The sequence below is a fragment of the Nomascus leucogenys genome, chromosome 21 (genome assembly GCF_006542625.1).
Source record: "Nomascus leucogenys isolate Asia chromosome 21, Asia_NLE_v1, whole genome shotgun sequence".
Taxonomy (NCBI): domain Eukaryota; kingdom Metazoa; phylum Chordata; class Mammalia; order Primates; family Hylobatidae; genus Nomascus; species Nomascus leucogenys.
The window spans coordinates 23,272,122-23,291,413 of NC_044401.1; the positions used below are offsets into that span (position 1 = coordinate 23,272,122).

The window sequence follows — 19,292 nt, forward strand, 5'->3', positions numbered from 1 at the left end:
TACAGGGTGGGACCTCGAAGGAAAAAATCCCCCTTTTTCAGTCCATACCACAGACTGGAGCACAAGGGAAGCTTCCGGGCCTCTTTCAGAGTCAATTTCTCATGAGGTAAGAAAGCACCTTCTTGGATGGCCACAGGACAGACTCACAGAAACAAAGGGTACACTCAGTGGAGAGGGGTGAGACACAGTAAGGGAGAGTAAAGCTCTCCTCCCCTCCTGTAATGCACCTGTCGGGCACCTCCTCCTCCTATGCCTTTCTCTCATACATAACCGTGACTGCATCAGGAAAATCTGGAAATGGTAAAGACTTGATACAGCTTCCACAAGCATCTTCTGGAGGCTTGCCTACTTCTCTATGGATGCCAGAGTCTATGAATTCTTGCCATTTCGAGAGAGGAAGCGATCTTTGGTGCTAATGCCATCACTGGCAGCAATTTGCAGCACCCCCAAATATGAGGTCACTTAACATAAAGTATTCCCTAATTTGGGAATGCCTTTACATCTAAACAGCACACCCCAACCCTCTGTCCACAGGGACATTTCTCCACTTCCAGGGCCGATTTACCTTCTCTCCTTTGTTTCCAACCCCGCTCAAAACTGATGCCACCTGAAATTATCCTCCCACTTGAGATTTTCACTTCTACTACATGAGGTGTGGTCTACAGTAGAAGAATCGGCAATACTGTTGAGAACAGGGAAAAAGAATCAGGGCAAATCTCCCCATTATTTTATCTTCCCTAACTACTGTAAAACTTTGCTGGTTCCAGAAGCCTGATCCACTCACCGGCACCTCCCCTTCTACCTCAGCTTCATTAGGCCTTTCCTTCCTGGTATGTTCCTCCTCACCACAGAGCCCACCTGACCCAACTCCTGTGATGAAGTCCTAAAAGTAGCCAGAATCTATCCTTCCCTTAAAATGTGATCAAATAATACCCCAGTCTTCCAGGTGAGACTTTCCCTTGGACTAAATGAAAAATAATGCAGAACGAGACGAGATCTTTACCTATCCACTCCCTCTCCCACTGTCATAAGTAGTAAAACGCTTTGCAACAACTCAGAATGAACTTTTGTCTGTTTCAGAGACAGCACCTTGAGGACAAAATGCACTTCAGTCAAAATGAACGTTTTTGGATCTGATTTTACAACTATGTAAATTAAAAAGGTTCAGACCAGCTGATATGAGATCTCTGTCAGATCTAAAATCCCACATTGCTGTGTTCTACAACAGAAGAATGGGTGGGGAAAAAAACAGGTAGACCAACCTTGAGGCATTTCTGGTAAAAGATGAGAAAGACTATGGCCAAGAAACCAACTTAGATCAAAACTAGTATGAGGGCATTATAACAAAGAGGCAGAAATGTCTACCGTCCCTTATTTTAAAATTACTGAGGTTCGCTCTGGGCCTGCCCTCTATTCCCTCAAATTCCACCTCTCAGCCCTCCTTTAGGTCCTTAAATACAGCAAGGACTTCATCCTCACACCCTCCCAAAGGGTCTGCTCAAGGCATGGGATCTACATTACCCTTGGGATATTTTTCTTAGAAACATAGCCTCACGTGACAAGTTCTATAATTTTCTTTGTTCAAAGCTATACTGCAGATACATTATGGATTAAATTGACTTTTGTGCACTGGCCTGGAGTCCCACCCAGCAGGTCCAATGCTATGGGGAAAAAGATAGAGTTCCACACCAATGATTTCCAAACCACCATCTGGAAAACTGTCCATTTACAAATGGTGTCTGCCAGTAGTAGAGTGGTACTTGTATTTTTTTAATGGCTATTAACAGAATATAAAACAGGTGGTTATGGCACTATTTCTGGGCTTCAAATTAAAAGGTAACTAAAAGCTGCAATTTTAAGGCACTCAAACAGTATGTATTTTAGCCCAAACATCTGGCAGTTGAATGATTTCAAAACTCTAGAGAAAAATCAGGAGGAGAGAGGAAAGGTAGGCATGATTATGAGGCTCTGTTGCTTCACAGTCTGAGACTTCTGACACTCCTTTTCTCTATAATGTCAGTCCTATCCTATAATTTATGTATTCTACCTTGAGGCTGCCTTATTTCCTGTTCCCCAACTCACGCCCCCAAAATAAGACCCATAATTACAGTTAAATCACAGGCTGCAGAGTGAGAATCTCAGTATGTCTGAGGTGTGCCTGAGCTGTCTACCACACATTTGTTGTGAATGACTGCTCCATTCTCCCCAAGTTCTCTGTCCACCTCATAACCTTCAGATTTTGAATGTTTGACTCACCCCCCCGCCCAAGATTCAATACCCTGAATCTCTCGCTGTGATGTGAACTCACAACAGTATTTTAGCTGCTTTCTAAAATGGAGCATTCATTCACATATCATTCAACAAATTGTCCTGAGGAGAGCGCACTGGAGACCCAAGACTGTGCCCTCGCAGAGCTCCCCAGAATCTGACCTTGGCTGACCTCCCCTCCAACTGAAATCCTTCCTCCTCTGTAAATTTTTCCAGACACAGATAAACAGGTAATATATGTGTGAATATAAAAACACATTTACACACACATATAAACACATGCCCAGTGATACTTTCCAAAAGTAAACTCATCATTTCAACTCCTTACTATGAATTAACACCATGTCACTAACACCCACTCCTCCTCTAATTCTGTGTCTCTGTCCACACTGGCATCTGTGCCACATGATTGTGCCCCAGGACCTTCTAAGTGAATGTTCCTTCTGCCCAGAAAGTTCTTTCCTCAGACTTGCCCATGCCCCACTCCCGGATATCATCTGGGTCTTTGCTCAAATGCTACCCAATAGAGACACCTTTCATGACCACCCTACCTAGACTCACCACGTCCATTATGCCCCATTCCCTCCCCATTTTATTTTTACTTCAAAGCATATTATATATTAACCTATATATTTTCTGCCCTCCCCATTAGAATACAACCCTATGTAAGTACAGACACATTTAGATACGCAAACAAGATTCTGAAAAGTGATGACGCGACTAAGTTGTTCTAACAATTAGATTTTAAATTATTTTTACAACATATAAATATATGCATTATTGTCAGAAATGTTAGAGCACTATTGTTAAGTGAAAAAAATTCAAGTTCCAAACTCTTGAAGAAGAACTTTTACTTTTATAAAAATATTTAGACATAAAGACGTATTTAGACACACCCATAGGGAATCATTTGAAAGAATGATATATGTTTCTGAGTGGGTAGGGTTATGAGTGTGCTTTTGCTTTTTGGTCCTCTTATAATTTTATACCTGTTTTGTAAAAGCAAATATTACTATCAAAAAGAGAAAAAATACAAAGTAGCATAGTTGATGAAAAAGAAAGCAAAAACAAGTGAGTGCAAAAAATGCAAGCAATCAAATAACAAAATACGAATACTGCAAATATTACCTAATGTTAATTCCTTTGCATCATAATATATGCGACATTGCCAAAAATTTTTTATTTGCCTGCTTAGAACAATGAAACACCATTATTACAGTTCACATTTTCAGCTTTTACTGATAAAAAGCACAATGCCATCCTTCCATCCTGTGAATGCTCCTTTGTGCTTTGACAAGACAATAAAAGGCAAGAGAGTTTACATCTCACCTAATTTGTCCCCAGTTATTAAAACATCAAATTCAAAATATTTCATTCTTTGTCATAAGAAGCATGTTAGTTACAAGAAATTTATGATCTGCCACTGAGGTAGAAACCACTTTTGTATACATTTTGATATGAAAGGTAAAAATTTCTAACATATCTTCTAAAAATTACATAAAACAAGTATTGGTGAGACCACCCAAATACCATTTTCATGTCACTTCTGACATTGCCATTTGTATTGTTTGTCATAAAGAACATATAAAATATTTTTCCTTAACTGTTTTCTATAACTATACTAGGGTCCATCTTGGAATTCTGCCTATTACAATGGGTTAGATTTTTGTGCCAACACCTTATGTGAAATCAGCACTTATAAAGCATATCTGATTTTATAAGTATGCAAGTGCTGTGGTTTGGATGTCTGTCCCCTCCAAAGCTCATGTTGAAATTCAACCCCCAGTGTTGGAGGTGGGGCCCAATAGGAGGTGTTTGGGTCATGGGGGTGAATCCCTTAGGAATAGATTAATGCCCTCCCTGGAGTGGTGGTGAGTGATTTTTCACTCTGTTAGTTCCAGGAAAACTGGCTGTTAAAAAGAACCTGGCACCTCCTGACCCCTTGTTTCCTTTCTTCCCAAGTGATTCCTGTACCTTCCACCATGAGTAGAAGCAGCTTGACACCCTCATCAGATGCAGATGCCCAATCTTAACATTCTAGCCATCAGAATCGTGAGCCAAATAAATCCCCTTTCTTTATAAACTACCCACCCTTGGGTATTCCTTTATAGCACACAACACAGACTATGTCAGTGAAAAACCTCTGTTTTGTAATCTTTTACCAATTTTTTTTATTATTAGTCTTTTAAGTTCTGGGATACATGTCCAGAATGTGCAGGTTTGTTACATAGGTGTACACATGCCATGGTGGTTTGCTGCACCCATCAACCTGTCGTCTACATTAGGTATTTCTCCTAATGCTATCCCTCCCCTAGACACCCCCCGACAACCCGACAACAGGCCCTAGTGTGTGATGTTCCCCTCCCTGTGTCCATGTGTTCTCACTGTTCAACTCCCACTTATGAGTAAGAACATGTGGTGTTTGGTTTTCTGTTCTTGTGATAGTTTGCTGAGAACGATGGTTTCTAGCTTCATTCATGTCCCTGCAAAGAACATGAACTCATCTTTTTTATAGCTGCATAGTATTCCATGGTGTATATGTGCCACATTTTCTTTATCCAGTCTATCATTGATGGGCATTTGGGTTGGTTCCAAGTCTTTGCTATTGTGTACAGTGCTGCAATAAACATACGTGTGCATGTGTCTTTATAGTAGAATGATTTATAATCCTTTGGGTATATACCCAGTAATGGGATTGCTGGGTCAAATGGTGTTTCTGGTTCTAGGTCCTTGAGGAATCGCCACACTGTCTTCCACAATAGTTAAGCTAATTTACACTCCCACCAACATTGTAAAAGCATTCCTATTTCTCCACATCCTCTCCAGTATCTCGTTTCCTGATGTTTTAAGGATCGCCATTCTAACATGTGAGATGGTATCTCATTGTGGTTTTGCTTTGCATTTCTCTAATGACCAGTGATGATCAGCTTTTCTTCATATGTTCATTGGCCACATGTCTTCTTTTGAGAAGTGTCTGTTCATATCCTTTGCGCACTTTTTGATGGGGTTGTTTTTTTCTTGTAAATTTGTTTGAGTTCTTTGTAGGTTCTGCATATTAGCCCTTTGTCAGATGGATAGATTGCAAAAATTTTCTCCCATCCTGTAGGTTGCCTGTTCACTCTGATGATAGTTTCTTTTGTTGTACAGAAGCTCTTTAGTTTAATTAGATCCCATTTGTCAATTTTGGCTTTTGTTGCCATTGCTTTTGGTGTTTTAGTCAGGAAATCTTTGTCCATGCCTATGTCCTGAATGGTATTGCTTAGGTTTTCTTCTAGGGTTTTTATGGTTTTAGGTCTTACATTTAAGTCTTTAATCCATCTTGAGTTAATTTTTGTACACAGTGTAAGGAAGGGGTCCAGTTTCAGTTTTCTGCATATGGCTAGCCAGTTTTCCCAAAACCATTTATTAAATAGGGAATCCTTTCCCCATTGCTTGTTTTTGTCAGGTTTGTGAATGATCAGATAGTTGTAGATGTGTGGCATTATTTATGAGGCCTCTGTTCTGTTCCATTAGTCTGTATATCTGTTTTGGTGCCAGTACCATGCTGTTTTGGTTACTGTAGCCTTCTAATATAGTTTGAAGTCAGGTAGCATGATGCCTCCAGCTTTGTTCTTTCTGCTTAGGATTGTCTTGGCTATATGGGCTCTTTTTTTTTTTTTTTGGTTCCACATGAAATTTAGTTTTTTTCTAATTCTGTGAAGAAAGTCAATGGTAGCTTGATGGCGATAGCATTGAATCTATAAATTACTTTGGTCAGTATGGCCATTTTCACCGATTCTTCCTATCCATGAGCAAGCAATTATTTCCTCATAGCCATCATTGAGAGGTTAGGTTATGGAGTTCAATTTATACTCAAAGAATTAAAAAGTTTGGCAACAATGATAATTGCAAAGATTTTCTAGCAAAACAATATAGGTGAACACATGTTTAACTCTGTCCCATGGAAATGATGGTAAAGCAATTAATAAGAGGAAATAAGCTACCGGTTAAAAAAAAAAGACAAAGAATAACAGCATTCAGGACAGATGAGATTTTTGAAGGACAGAAAAACAGGCAGAAATATAATTTAGAATAAATAAAACTTTTATCATTTCTTTGTGTTGGGAACATTTCAAATCTTATCTTCTAGCTATTTTACAGTATACTATTGTTAATGCTAACCCCCCCCACACTCTAACAGTGAAGTGCTAAGCTGAAGTGATATCCTAAAAACCCTGATTTGATCATTACACATTGCATGAATGTAACAAAATATCACATATACTCACTTCATAAACAGTACAATAATTATGTATCAATAATTCTTTTACAAAAAAGAATAGATAAAAACTCAGAATCCCATACCCCAAAATATGGCACTTTGACATGCTGAACTGAGCAGCCTCAAGGTCTCTCTGAACCCCACCTTCATCTTTTGTCTTTGGTCCTCTGTCTCTCCCAAAGCACAGAATGAAGTCCTGTTCTCTGAAGTTCTCTTATCTTCTTAAAGTTTGGACACATCAAAGAAGAAAACAATTACCTCTAGTCCCTTCCCTAGTTTTCATTAAGTGAACTCATGTTACCAGAAGAAAGACTGAAATCTGTCATAACATCTCAACAGACTTTTGTCATAAACCACCGTCCGTTCCGTGGGCCCAACAGACTTTGTCCCAGGCCTTTGTTATGTTCTTCAAGCCCAATGAGTTCCCATAAAAATCACTTACTATTCCCCTAAAATCATCCACTTCCCTCTCTCCTAAGAGGTGGGGTATATAAGCATCTGTACCCTACTAGGATATTTGGTAATCAATTTTTTCCCCCACATGCTAATAAATTTCGATGTCATTTCTCCTATTAATCTGCCTCTTGTCAGTTGATTTCTTAGTGAACTCACATCCCTAAATTATAACATTTGGCAGGAGCCTAGCAATTTTTAAAAAGAGAAGCCTCCAGACTCTGGAATACCAAGAATAAAAGTATAGAAAGCAGAGACCACACACAGGGAGCTTCAGCCAAACTCTCCATTCTAAATCGTTAAGATATAAGCCTCTCAAGTGAAAGAGCTTGCCAACTGTCCAGCAAAATGAATTTAAAAGGCACTGTGCAAGGTTCATTACTGTGCATTTGTAGAGTCTGCATTGAAAAGAGATTTAAAAATTCACAAAGAAAAAATGAATCACAAAAACAGGTCCAGAAATCATACTAGCCTCAGATTTCTCAACAATCCAGAATTAAAGAGAAGACTAATACAGAAATGTCTTCAGAAATCTGAGTGCAAGTAATTTTGAATCTATAAGTTTATACCCAAACTATCATTTACTAGAGCAGAAAAATGTATTTTCAGAAGTGCAAAGACTAAAAAAAATTATCTAACATGTACCCTTTCTTGTTAGATATATGCCAGCAAAAGGGGGAGTTAACCAAGAAAGAGGAATACTTGAGGTCCAAAAATAGGTGGTCTTACATAGGGCTGAGTAGTAGAGAGATCAATGCAGCAAGCTTGGGAACTACTAGGTGATACAAATTACAGGAAGACACAGAGACCAAGATAAAGGTCTTGGAAGTCATGGGGTAAACTGGTAGATGTTATTTAATGATGTAGAAAAAAGCACTGAAAGTGGTTTTATAAATGTATTTGTGCATCCTAGAAGTAGCAGCAATAAGCAAATGAAAAACAAGGTAATTTACTCCATGAAAAACAAAATATGACACAAAGAAAGTAACCATAGTACAGCACTTGGCTTAGCAGAAAACAACAGCTAAATATTCATAGAAATCTACAGGCTTATTTAATCTTCCAATTATAAGGATTATTTTGGCTGGATAAGTAATGAGATGTGGAAGCATATAAAATAGCTAAGTGCTCATCTACCATAACCAGAAGTCAATATATATTGTCCAAAGTTTATAAATCAAGAACAGAAAAACATTACTTAGACACATGTTCCAGGAGAAACAGCTTAAATGAGATTTAAAAAAAAAAAAAAGTTTCCTCTGAGAGCCTCAAAAATGGGCTCACATCCGTTAAATGCTCCTACAGTCCCCTACATGTTACCTTGGTACTTATTTCAAGAAAGAAAGATTTGGGCAATGTCTGCCTTCCCCACAAAACTGCATGAGTGCTTTAAGGCAAAGACAATGCTGCACCTTGTTAACTGCTGGATTCCCAGGACCTAGATTGGTGCTTGACACAGCGACACTAAATTAATTCTTTTTAAACACAGGTGAAGCTTTCAAATCAAATAACCAAAATGTTAGGATCACATGGAAGAATTAACTAAAGCATTTTCATATGTGACTTTTCCAATAAAATATAAATCTTTCTAATTTATAAGGCATATCAATTTTGTACACACCTAATAGCCCATGGAGTTTTGGCTGGTATGCTAAAGCTGAGAGAGACCTTAGAGAAGAAAACCAACTCCCTTGATTTATCACTAAAGACTCTGAGGTTAATAACCTGTCCTGGGTCTTACTGGAGAGGTCAAGGTGGATGACAGGTGAGCACGTAAAAATGAGTTATGTTGATATATTTGTGGCTGCAAGTGTCAACTCCACCCAGTTTCATATTAGAGATTAATAATATAGAAAAGCCTCACTCCTACTTGTACAAAGTGTCAAAATATCAAATTACTCTGCATTACAAAAATTACTTCTATTTATTTATATCCTTAACTGAAACTTTTCTCAGTTGAATAAGTTAATGTAGTGCATTCTCTCTTTGGAGGATTTTTGCCAACTCAGGATCATACATTCTCTTGTTTTCTTTTTTTTCCTTCTTTTAGTCACAGATATTCACCAGATTTTAATCCAATCTTTTTCTTATTTTATGAAATAGCTAATTCACATAATTTTTAAGTGTACAAAGGCATAAGACAGTCTTTCTCCTGCCTCTCATCCCTTCACTCAGTTCCCCATACCCCCAAAATAAGTTATGCAACACTAGTAACAGATTTATTTCATATCCCCTTCTTTTGTATACACAAATGGGGCATACTATACACAATTAGTTGTAGCTTAAGTTTTGTTTTTTGTTTTTTTTTTTTGAGATGGAGTTTCACTCTTGTTGCCCAGGCTGGAGCGCAATGGTGCGATCTTGGCTCACTGCAACCTCCGCCTCCCAGGTTCAAGCGATTCTCCTGCCTCAGCCTCCGGAGTAGCTGGAATTACAGGCAAGCATCACCACACCCAGCTAATTTTTTTGTATTTTAGTAGGGATGGGATTTCACCATGTTGGTCAGGCTGGTCTCAAATGCCTGACATCAGGTGATCCACCCGCCTCGGCCTCCCAAAGTGCTGGGATTACAGGCATGAGCCACCACGCCTGGCCTTTTTTTTTTTTTTTTTAACTTAATGTATCTTGGAGATATTTCCTTAACAGTACATAAAAAGCTTTCCTATTCTTTTTGGTAGCTGCATCATATTTCACTATATGGATGTACTATGATTTATCAGTCCACAATTGATGGCATTCTACTCTATTTTTCTTTTGCTATTAAAACAATGCTGCAATGACTAACTTCTATAGGCAACTTTTGGCCCGTTTGCAAACTACATGTTCAGTGGAATTCCCTGAAATCAGAAATGCTGAGTATGTGAATCTGCAATATTGATAGGTCCTGTCAAATTTCTCTCCAAAGTGGTGTATCAATTTACACTCCCACTAGTAGTGTATAAGAGTTCCAGCTTCCCCACATCAAACTGGAGTTTTGCTTATCAAATAGGTAGAATATGGTATCTTGCTATAGCTTCCATCTGAAACTCTCTTTTGAAGGAGACTGACCCTTTCTTTGTATTTAAATATAAATCTATAATCTGCATAAATGTATGCATTTATTTTCCTCTCCCAACTCTCAGGAGTATAATTCTTGATTGTCCATAGCCCTGACCCAGTCCATCTGGGCAGATGTCCAGCTGCATGCCATTGTCTTTTATTTCCATTCCAAACCAGTTTCTAAGCGCAGCCTTCTTTTACGAGTCTTCCCAAATTAAGCGGAGGAAGCTGTCACACAATGCTGTAGGCTTTGAATTCAGGAAGGAAAACTTGACTCTTGACTCTACTACCAATATTGTGAGACTTTTGATTACCTACTGAACCTCTTGAAGGTTTAAATTATATATTGTAAAAGGGAGTAAAGATACCTCTCTCATACGTTTGCTCTGAGGATTAAGTGAATTGATATTTTTAAAGTTCCAAGCTCAGGGTTTAATAAAGGGTATTAAGGGTACCCTTAATAAAGGGTAGGGCCTTAATAAAGGTCAGTTTTTGTCATCATTAATTGATTAGGAAAAAAGAAAACAAACACACACTTGGTTAAGCTGTTGTTTCAGTGCTTTAGCATACTTCCAATTAAAAACTCCTGGGAGTAAGTAAAACATTCAGGGACAGTCCTGCTGGATGGACTGGTACCATTACTTGGCCAGGTACAACTGCCAAATAAACACTAAGAATGACTTATTACTAGTTGAAAACTTCGATTTGTTCTCTAACAGCATCAACCTTCCCGGTGTTTCTAAGTGCCTACTTGAAGGTTGGGGAGGGTACCACCCCTAGCTGAATGTTACTAACAAGTCCTTTAATGCTCCAATCAACAGTCACTCCTCACCTGAACTAAGGGGATACAAAGATGAAGACAAAGCCCCTGACCTTGGGTCTAGCAATCCTGTCTCAACTTCTTTCCATCAAAAAAAAAAAAAAGCACTGCCACTTTTTTGGAATGTTGATTCCCAACGGGATGCACTTTTCTGCCTCTATTCAGGACTTGCAAAGCCTGAAGGGTCAAGGAGGAGAGCAAGAGGAACCAAGGGGCAGCACTTCCATTCACCTTGATGGTGCAGTTACTATCATGTTTCCCCCACTATGCTGGCTTGGCAAAGGAATCTAAGCAAACCATGCTCAGAGAAAAGTTAATATTGTGAGAACATTTTTGAAAGCCCAATTAAAGTTCTCATACAACGTGTGACATTCATGAAACATTAAGTATGCTCTGAACGAAACAAATCACACTCCAAAGACATGTTTGGTTTATACCGAGTTCATATTAAGAACAGAGATGTACACTTTTATCTCCTCCATTAATTTGTGAATTCTATGAAGGCATATTTGGTCATTCATTTATGGTTATATCCACATTGCTTTGCACCATATGGGACACAAAGCAGCCACTCTAACTTATGGATTGAACAGACTCAAAGTAAGTATTACCTCCTTAACTTTTACTTCATGCTGATTCCTTCTTTTCAGCTTATAGCCTAGATTATTTTCCTTAATTTTACAACCACCTACAGTTTGTTGCTATCATTTTATTTAATAATTGGTAACTAACATTTCTTATATCTGGTCTTTGGTATATTTCATCAGAACTTTGGATAGAAAATATTTTGTCTTGAGGGAATATTTTCTCTTATTTTACAAAACTTGCTATTACCCTTTTTACATATTTTCCACTGTGACGAGTAAAAAAAGTTAAAAATGTTACAACTGTCAATAAAGTTAGAAGTTCTGATTATATAAACTTACTGCAGGTCAATTTGTGGTACCCTTGCAACTTTAACACTTTCAGAGCATACAATTGAGTCCATTTCCAAGGAATGTTCACAGCAAAAAACAGAATTCCCAAATTAGCCATCTGGTAGACACCTTATTGAACCCAAGAGATGGAAATCACTTGAAAAAGGTAGACTTTTGATACCCTACAACAGGCTATATTTCGACTCTGCTGCCAAGAGTAGGCTTTTGCTTTGAAATAACCTAGAGGAGCAGAGGGGGACAAGATTCTGACAAAATACACACCCCTAAAGACTTCTGGAATTCTCTCATCATCTTCACTACTGAAGGCATGAACTGCTGATGTGACACAGGTATCTCCTATCCAACTAACTAGTTACCAATTATTTTTAGTGCTTCAAATCAATACAAATGCAATCATCATGACAATTTAGAAAACAAAGCTTCCTTTCCTCACATAACTGATGCTGTGGTCAACACTGGTAGTTTAACCTGAAGGCCAATAGCTATCCCATGCTGGTCATCAGAAGTACTACTGACATTTCTGACAGTAGAGAGCACCTCCTACACCACAGCTCAGTAGCATCCTGGCCCCACCCATTCAACACTCCCAGCCAGTGACAAGCAAAAACAACCTTCCCGGTGTTTCTAAGTGCCTACTTGAAGGTTGCAGAGGGTACCACCCCTAGCTGAATGTTACTAACAAGTGCTTTAATACTCCAATCAACAAACAGAGTCACTCCTCACCTGAACTAAGGGGACACAAAGATGAAGACACAGCCCCTGACCTTGGACTTAGCAATCCTGTCTCACCTTCTTTCCATCAGTGACACTGTATTTGGTCAAAGTAACAGCCAAAAGGAATATATCTGAAATGGGCCACAGTGTCACCCATTCTAGAACAAAGTAAGGAACAATCCAATTGCCTGACATATTCAAATATGTTTTGAAGGAACAGAGTTCAGAAGGGTGGTGGACAGGATGGTGTCAAAAAAGGAACCAGAGCTTTAGAGTCCATTAGAGAGACCTAAGTTTAAATGTCACTTCTCACCTCCTCTCACGATTTAGGGTAAATCACTCTCCACTGGGAGTGGTACCACTCTCCCTCCCACCCACCTGGGTGGAGGAGTTTTCAGTTATCCCAATGACCAGAGGATGCTACTGGCAATTAGTGTGTGGAATCATGGATACCAAACATCTTGCAAAGGGCAAAAGAGTCCAGTTCAAAGAATTGTTCCATTCAAAACGCCCATAGCATTCATCACTGAGCACTCTCCCAAACTCAGTTTCTTCAATTGTCAGATGGTAATAAGTGGACCAACCTTTCATGCTGAGTGTGAGATTTACATGATATGTTGCAAGTAAAAGTACCCAGCCCAAGAGTAAGTGCACAGTCAGCCCTTGATAAATACTGTTCTCACCTTACCATCTCTCTTCACAGTTACAAACATTGCACAGAACTCATTTTAAACAGGTCCATCATGCATGATACAGCCAAGAAACAAAGTTGAGCAATCATTTCTTGAAGCAGATAAAATAAGGCAGGAATTCCTCTAAGTTTCATATTTCAGCAATATTTGTATAACAGGCTTTTGAAAAAATTCTCTGAGCCTTAAATCTAGAGCCAAACATTTTGTCTAGAGACTTTTATAACCCAGTTCCAACCTAAATTTCTTACTGCTCCTTTCACTCTGTCCCATTAATGTATATAGCCCCTAACAGATCATAAACCCCTTGCAGGCCTTTGCTCAGTCTGGAATACCTTTTCCCAGAATACCTGTTCCCTATTCTCTCTTTTCCTAAGTTCTCTTTGTATAGAAACATCACCAATTCCTTGAAGACCCAGTTAAAATAATCCCTACCAGGAAGCACTTCCTGGTCTCCCCTATCACTTCTAATGAGTCCATTCCTTGTATGCTTATAAACTGGGCTTAACACTGCACCAGTGATTCTCAAACTGGGATCCACAGAACTCTGGGAGTTTTTGAGTTTCCTATGAAAACTTCAATTGCAGTTTTCCTTTTTATATCATCTAAAATAAATTAATATAAGCATTTCCTGGAAATGGTCAACCACCTAATATGAGTACTATCAAGCAATTTGAGTGCCTACGCCTAAGTTGGGATATACAATAGTGTTGATGCTAATAGGCCTTCTTTAATTGTGACAAACAAAGAATACATAATGAAGTGTTCTCACCAACTGAAGCCCACATAAATCACAGCACACCATAAAAACAAAGATCTTCCTATGGTTCAAAACAGTAAAATATTGGAAGACCTGTATCAAGGCATGGCAACTCCCCAAAGACCTGGTGTTTGTCCCAGTATGCATTTTGTGAGTAGGCAAAAAAACAGTTTCAGGATGTTGTAAATTCGACTTTTACGGGTCTCATAATTATGTTTTAGTTTATTTTTTAATTTTGTACTTAAGAAACTGTTAAGGAATTCTGTTCTTAAGGAACTTATGTCTTGTTTTATATTTGTATATTACATTTAAAAATTCATGCAAATCAACACTGGGATGCAAAAAAGAGACTTCAAAACACAGGTTTTAGAGAATGCATTTCATTTCAAGTACATCGAAAAGCCAGGATGCAGACAATAATCTTTATTACATGTTCAGAGTTGTAGGCACATCTGATACATGTTCTCTGACTGAAAAGTAGTTACGTAACTTTCAGTAGATTTCCTTAACCCTGTTTTTTACAGTAAGATGGGGATATTGATAATATAGGTTTGGTCAAAGGTCATGTTTAATAATATTATTTAAAGTACTTTGTAAACTGTAAAGTGCCAGACATATGATAGGGATTCATGTTAATGTTTTCAAGCAGTCTTCCCAGCTTCTTACAGCTCCTAGAAAAAGAACCCTTTTTCTCACTCTTTATGTCCCTACCACACCAACCCCGTTTGTCTGTTGCACTGACTCCTCTTCATCTAAAATCACCACTACAGAAGGTATACCCAGCTCTCATAATGACAAAAGTTTTTATGCCCACAAAGAGAAATAGCCAAAATACTCTTTCATTTTGAAATAAGATCACAGTGACAAATTGCAATTCTGTTTCCAATCTTCTTAAATCAGGGTGTTGTGTTACTGGGACATTCAGTACTATAAAGCGGTTCCATTTGTTTTATTAAACTTTCAATAAAGGCTTTGTGTTTGTTTATGCCCTTGAAAGATTTAAGCTCATTTAAAACAGTAAAACACCCACACAAAGGGTCATCTGCTATCCCCCTAACATCTGGCAAGTTCCAAAAAAGATGAGAACAAAATTAGCGTTGATATAAGCACAATTAAAATCTTCACTGTTGAAAAGCCACAGTTTGTGCCAATCTGGAGATGATGAGAATAGAGAAGTGGTAGGTGAACAAGGAACTAGTTGCTGGAGTGCTCAGCTCCAGTCAGTAAAGAAATTAGAATTGAGAAGTGCCTTAAAAAGCCAAAATAGGGCAGAGAGGCAAGTAGGATTTCAGGCCATTACTGACATGACCCTGAAGTTGACCTGCTTACTCCTTTCTAACACTGACTCTCAAGTTCCCAACTTTGCTGCGCCTACTTAGGATTTCCTTGCAGACTGCGTTCATATTCTCCAAGACTGTTAGTGTTGTTACGGCGGTAGCAGGCACCACAGGCTGTCTGCCCACACCAGCAGAACTAGCTGACACCCTGGATGAGATCTGTCAGACTTCAAAACTATTTTTAACTACTGTGTAACTTTGAATTTTAAACTCTCAACAGTCAGAGCAATAATAACTGAAACGTCCCAGGAGAATAACCACTCAATTATCGTAGGAGCTTTCTTGGAAACATGTGGCATGTTATTAACAGACGGTCATAATGAAAATGTTTCACAAGCGGGGAAACCGAGGAATACACAAACGACTAAAATCACCTCACAAAATCTGAATGCTAATGGAACTGGCTCACTCTCAGTTCTCTTTCCTATCCATTTTTTTTTTTTTAAAGCCCACCAGGAAATCTTGAGTCCGAAGTAAACACGGCTTTCTGGAGTGTGTCCTTCCAATGACAATGGTCATTCTAGTGCAATCTCGGGAGAAGATAGTGTAAGCCTCTCATAAGTTTAAGAAAGCGAGCTGCATTTTACTTAACCCCTCTTTCTTCAGGGGAGAGGAAAAGACTCAGAAACAGGCATTTAAATGAGGCATGTCTAAAAATTTTTGATTTTTGAACATGGGAAAGTGAAGGAAAGATAAAAATATTACAGAGAAAGGGTACCCTTTGATTACTGAAACCAAGACAGCCGGAAACCTGATTTCCAGAATCTGGGAACTTGAGGCAGATGTTTCTAGGAGAGATGAGAAATAAAGAAGGGTGGCGTCATTTACGTGTCCAGTCCATTTTGGTGAAAGTCTTGGGAACGCATTATCACAATTCCTTTTAAAAATCATTTTGAGAAAATTTAAATAAGATGGCAAAAATACCAGCTGAGGGGGTGACGCCCCAAAGCTTTACCTTTTCCACTGTTGCCCCGATCTCCTCCCACACAAGTGGTGCTGGGATCGCGCCCTCAATTCCCCTGGCTGACGGCTCCGCTCGGCTCACAAGTGTTTCCCATTACTGCAGGCGGGACGCCGGGGGAGTCGCTTTTGCCACAGAACTTGGAGAGTAGAGCGTGTGTGGAACGGGAACCCAATCACGTCCGGGCAGGGGAAGGTGGGAAAGGAAGAGCGCGGAGCCAGGCGGGGATCGGGGGATATGCGTCCGGCTGCCGGGCAAGAACTTCACCCCGATTTAACCTGCAGAGGAGTGGCGAGTGGTGCGGCACGGGAACGGGGCAAGGAGGAGGAAACTTTAGCAATGGAGGAAGGAGAACAGAAAGTGGCGACCGAACCTGCAGCCTTGCCCAAGAGCGGCCGGCTGCCGGCGGTCAGGCCGGGAGCCTTCATCCTGCGAGTACGCGCAGGGCCCCCCCGCGACCCCCTCCGCGACTCCCACCTGGCAGCGGACCGGCCTGGAGCGGGAGGCTGGCTCGTCCCCGGCCTCTCCTCCTCTTCCTCTTCCTTGTCCCGGGAAGGACTTCGGGGAGCGAAGAACCGGGAGAAGCTGTGCCAGGGGGCGCTGCCCCTTCTCCGGCCGCTGGACATTTCCCGAGGGGGCCGCTGGCCCGGGGCTGTCTGCAGGGAACGGCCTAGGTGTTGCCTGGTTCCCGGAGCCCGACCGGGCGCCGCGGGATGCGGCGAGGGCAGACCGACTCGACGCGAGCTGCCAGCGCGGCTCAGTCTCTCCCGGACAGGAGAAGTGCGGACGCGACGCGTTCTTCGCGCGGCAGCTCCTCACGCTGCTGCGGCTGCTCCTCCTCCCGCCCTCGCCCGGCGCGGCCCGCCCCACCCCGAGGAGGAGCCAGTGGCCGCGGCACCGCCCTGAGCCGGGCGCAGCCGCCACCGCCGGGGCGCGACGTGGTCCCCCGAAGGCTCCGGCCTGAGAGCCTGAGGGGAGTCTCCCAGCGTGGGACGCTAGGCTCGGGCTTCCCGCTCAAACAAGTTCAGGCTGCAGCCTGTTGGGCTTTGCCTTCAATTACTTTCTGTGACCGTTGTGTTTTCTATCCTACAGTCAGAGCACAGAAGCAGTTTTCTTCAGGCTTTTGAAAGAGGTTTATGAACTAAGATTTGTGAAAACACTTGGCAAACTGCAGTACTGGGGCGCCCCGGACTTGCTGGGAGCTAAGAAACAGCTACCGCAAAGACAGCTCCAGCCCTGAGGGCGAAAGTCGCGTTAGCCCAGAACCGGGCGGCGGGAGGGAGAAGGGGGTATCTGTCAGGCGGTCACCACCTCCCGGCGTGTTCTGCTGGCTTTCTGTGGTGTGACTTTTCCTAACCGCGCTGTGCTTCAGACTTTTCACACTCCACGCTACGTACTTCCCTGCGAACTCTTTCAAAAACGGCACTGATGAAAAAGTATTATTTCAAGCTTGTCAATGCTGAAACATATTTTGCAGTCGTTACACAGATGCCACTGAAATCTGGGAACCAAAGGGTCCTTAAGACTTGTTTTAAGTCTAAGTACAGTGGTATGGATTTTTCTTGGTTTTTCATACCCTAGCAGCTAGTACAGGAGATACTGAGAGGCCCATTCACCCCAGGTGTTTTGGTTTTGTTTGAAGGCGAGCTGCCCCTGGAGTAGAAATCAAGGAAGTGATATGGCTTTTGTTTATTAAAAAATGTATACAAGTAAATGAGATAAAAATGAAATGTCCACAGCAGAGGGGAACCTTGGAGTAATCTCCCCTCTGGCTTTCGGTTGCTGGAGGAGAAGGCTGCGCGAGAGAAGATTGCATACCTATAAGCCCCAGGTCCTTTCAGCACCTGCTGGAGGCTATTGAGCCTCCCTGCCTCCCCCACACTGCCTCCCAGAAGCCCTCCAGCTCCTACTAACTGTAATAGAGCCAAGGCACTCACTCTTATTTGTTCTGGCAGGATTTAACCCATTAAAGTTCAGTCAGCCTGATTTCCATCAGTCGGGTTCATCTCAGTCTATCCCTCAAGATTAATCCTTTTTTACTCTTTGGTAAGTTTTTCCTACTTCTCTGTGAGCCTAGTCTGAGAAAATAGAAAAAGACTAAGATAATAGACTAGAATAAGGCAAGTAAAATTCCCAATTCTAGCTTTATTATTTTAAAAGAGAATCTCCATTGAAGACCCACTTACCAAAAAGCCCAAAGAGAGTAATAAAGCAAACTGTTTCTTCCAGCTAAAAGGCCGAAATGATAATTTGTCTTCCCAATGTATTATTGAATGACTATCATATTTGTCCCCAACTTGTTCTGTGATCAAACCAGGCCCCAGTGCCTACCCAGAGGGTACTTCATTCTGGAAGTTTTTCTTGGGATAAAAATGGGTGGGAGTCAGTAGGATTTAATTAGTGAATTATGGTTTTAACTAATAATATATCTAACAATACTCTGATCTCCACTCGCTAGCACAGCAAAGCACTTAAGTGAATGGGAAATACAAATAATGCCATGCTTACACTAAGACAAATTGCGTCTATGACAAAATAGCTTAAAGTCATAAAACAATGACCATTGAATTTTCCTTCATTTGCTTTCTGAGCACTTATTAGTTTTCTATATGTCCTACATTGTTATAACCTGAACTCATATGAACAAATTTCTAAATACTAAATTCTAAGATTGCATTAAGAAGCCTGTAAAAATGTCAAATTTTAGAGCTGTAAGGATCTTAGAGATACTAATTTAGCACAGTGTCATTAATTCATTCATCCAGTTATTCCCCGACGTTTAGTGAGTGCCTGCAGTAGAAGCACATCTACAGTGAAGCTGATGAGGCTCAAGTTTCTTGGCTGCCTGCTGGCACAGTCTCTTCCAGTGTGAACTCAGCAATGTGATCCATGGCCAGTTTTATAAAATTTAGAAAAGTAAATATTTTAATGTGATTAAGACCACAATCTCTTTTTTTTTTTACCACTTAGATGTCCACTTAGATTTTCTTTTCCACTTAGAGTTATCAAGAACATTTGGGAATCTGCTAGGGAATTTCAGTTGGGAATATAT

General features: G+C 40.5%; 1 protein-coding gene across 1 annotated transcript in view; it reads right to left on the reverse strand.

Moving 5' to 3' along the window:
- CRYBG3 (crystallin beta-gamma domain containing 3) overlaps positions 1-17,055 on the reverse strand; it is a 137,141-nt gene extending 120,086 nt beyond the window's left edge. The window contains exon 1 of the mRNA XM_030801803.1: positions 16,718-17,055. Within this exon, the coding sequence (XP_030657663.1) occupies positions 16,718-16,866 (149 nt within the window). The 5' untranslated portion in view covers positions 16,867-17,055. The remainder of the gene's footprint in view (positions 1-16,717) is intronic.
- Positions 17,056-19,292: the final 2,237 nt, after the last annotated feature.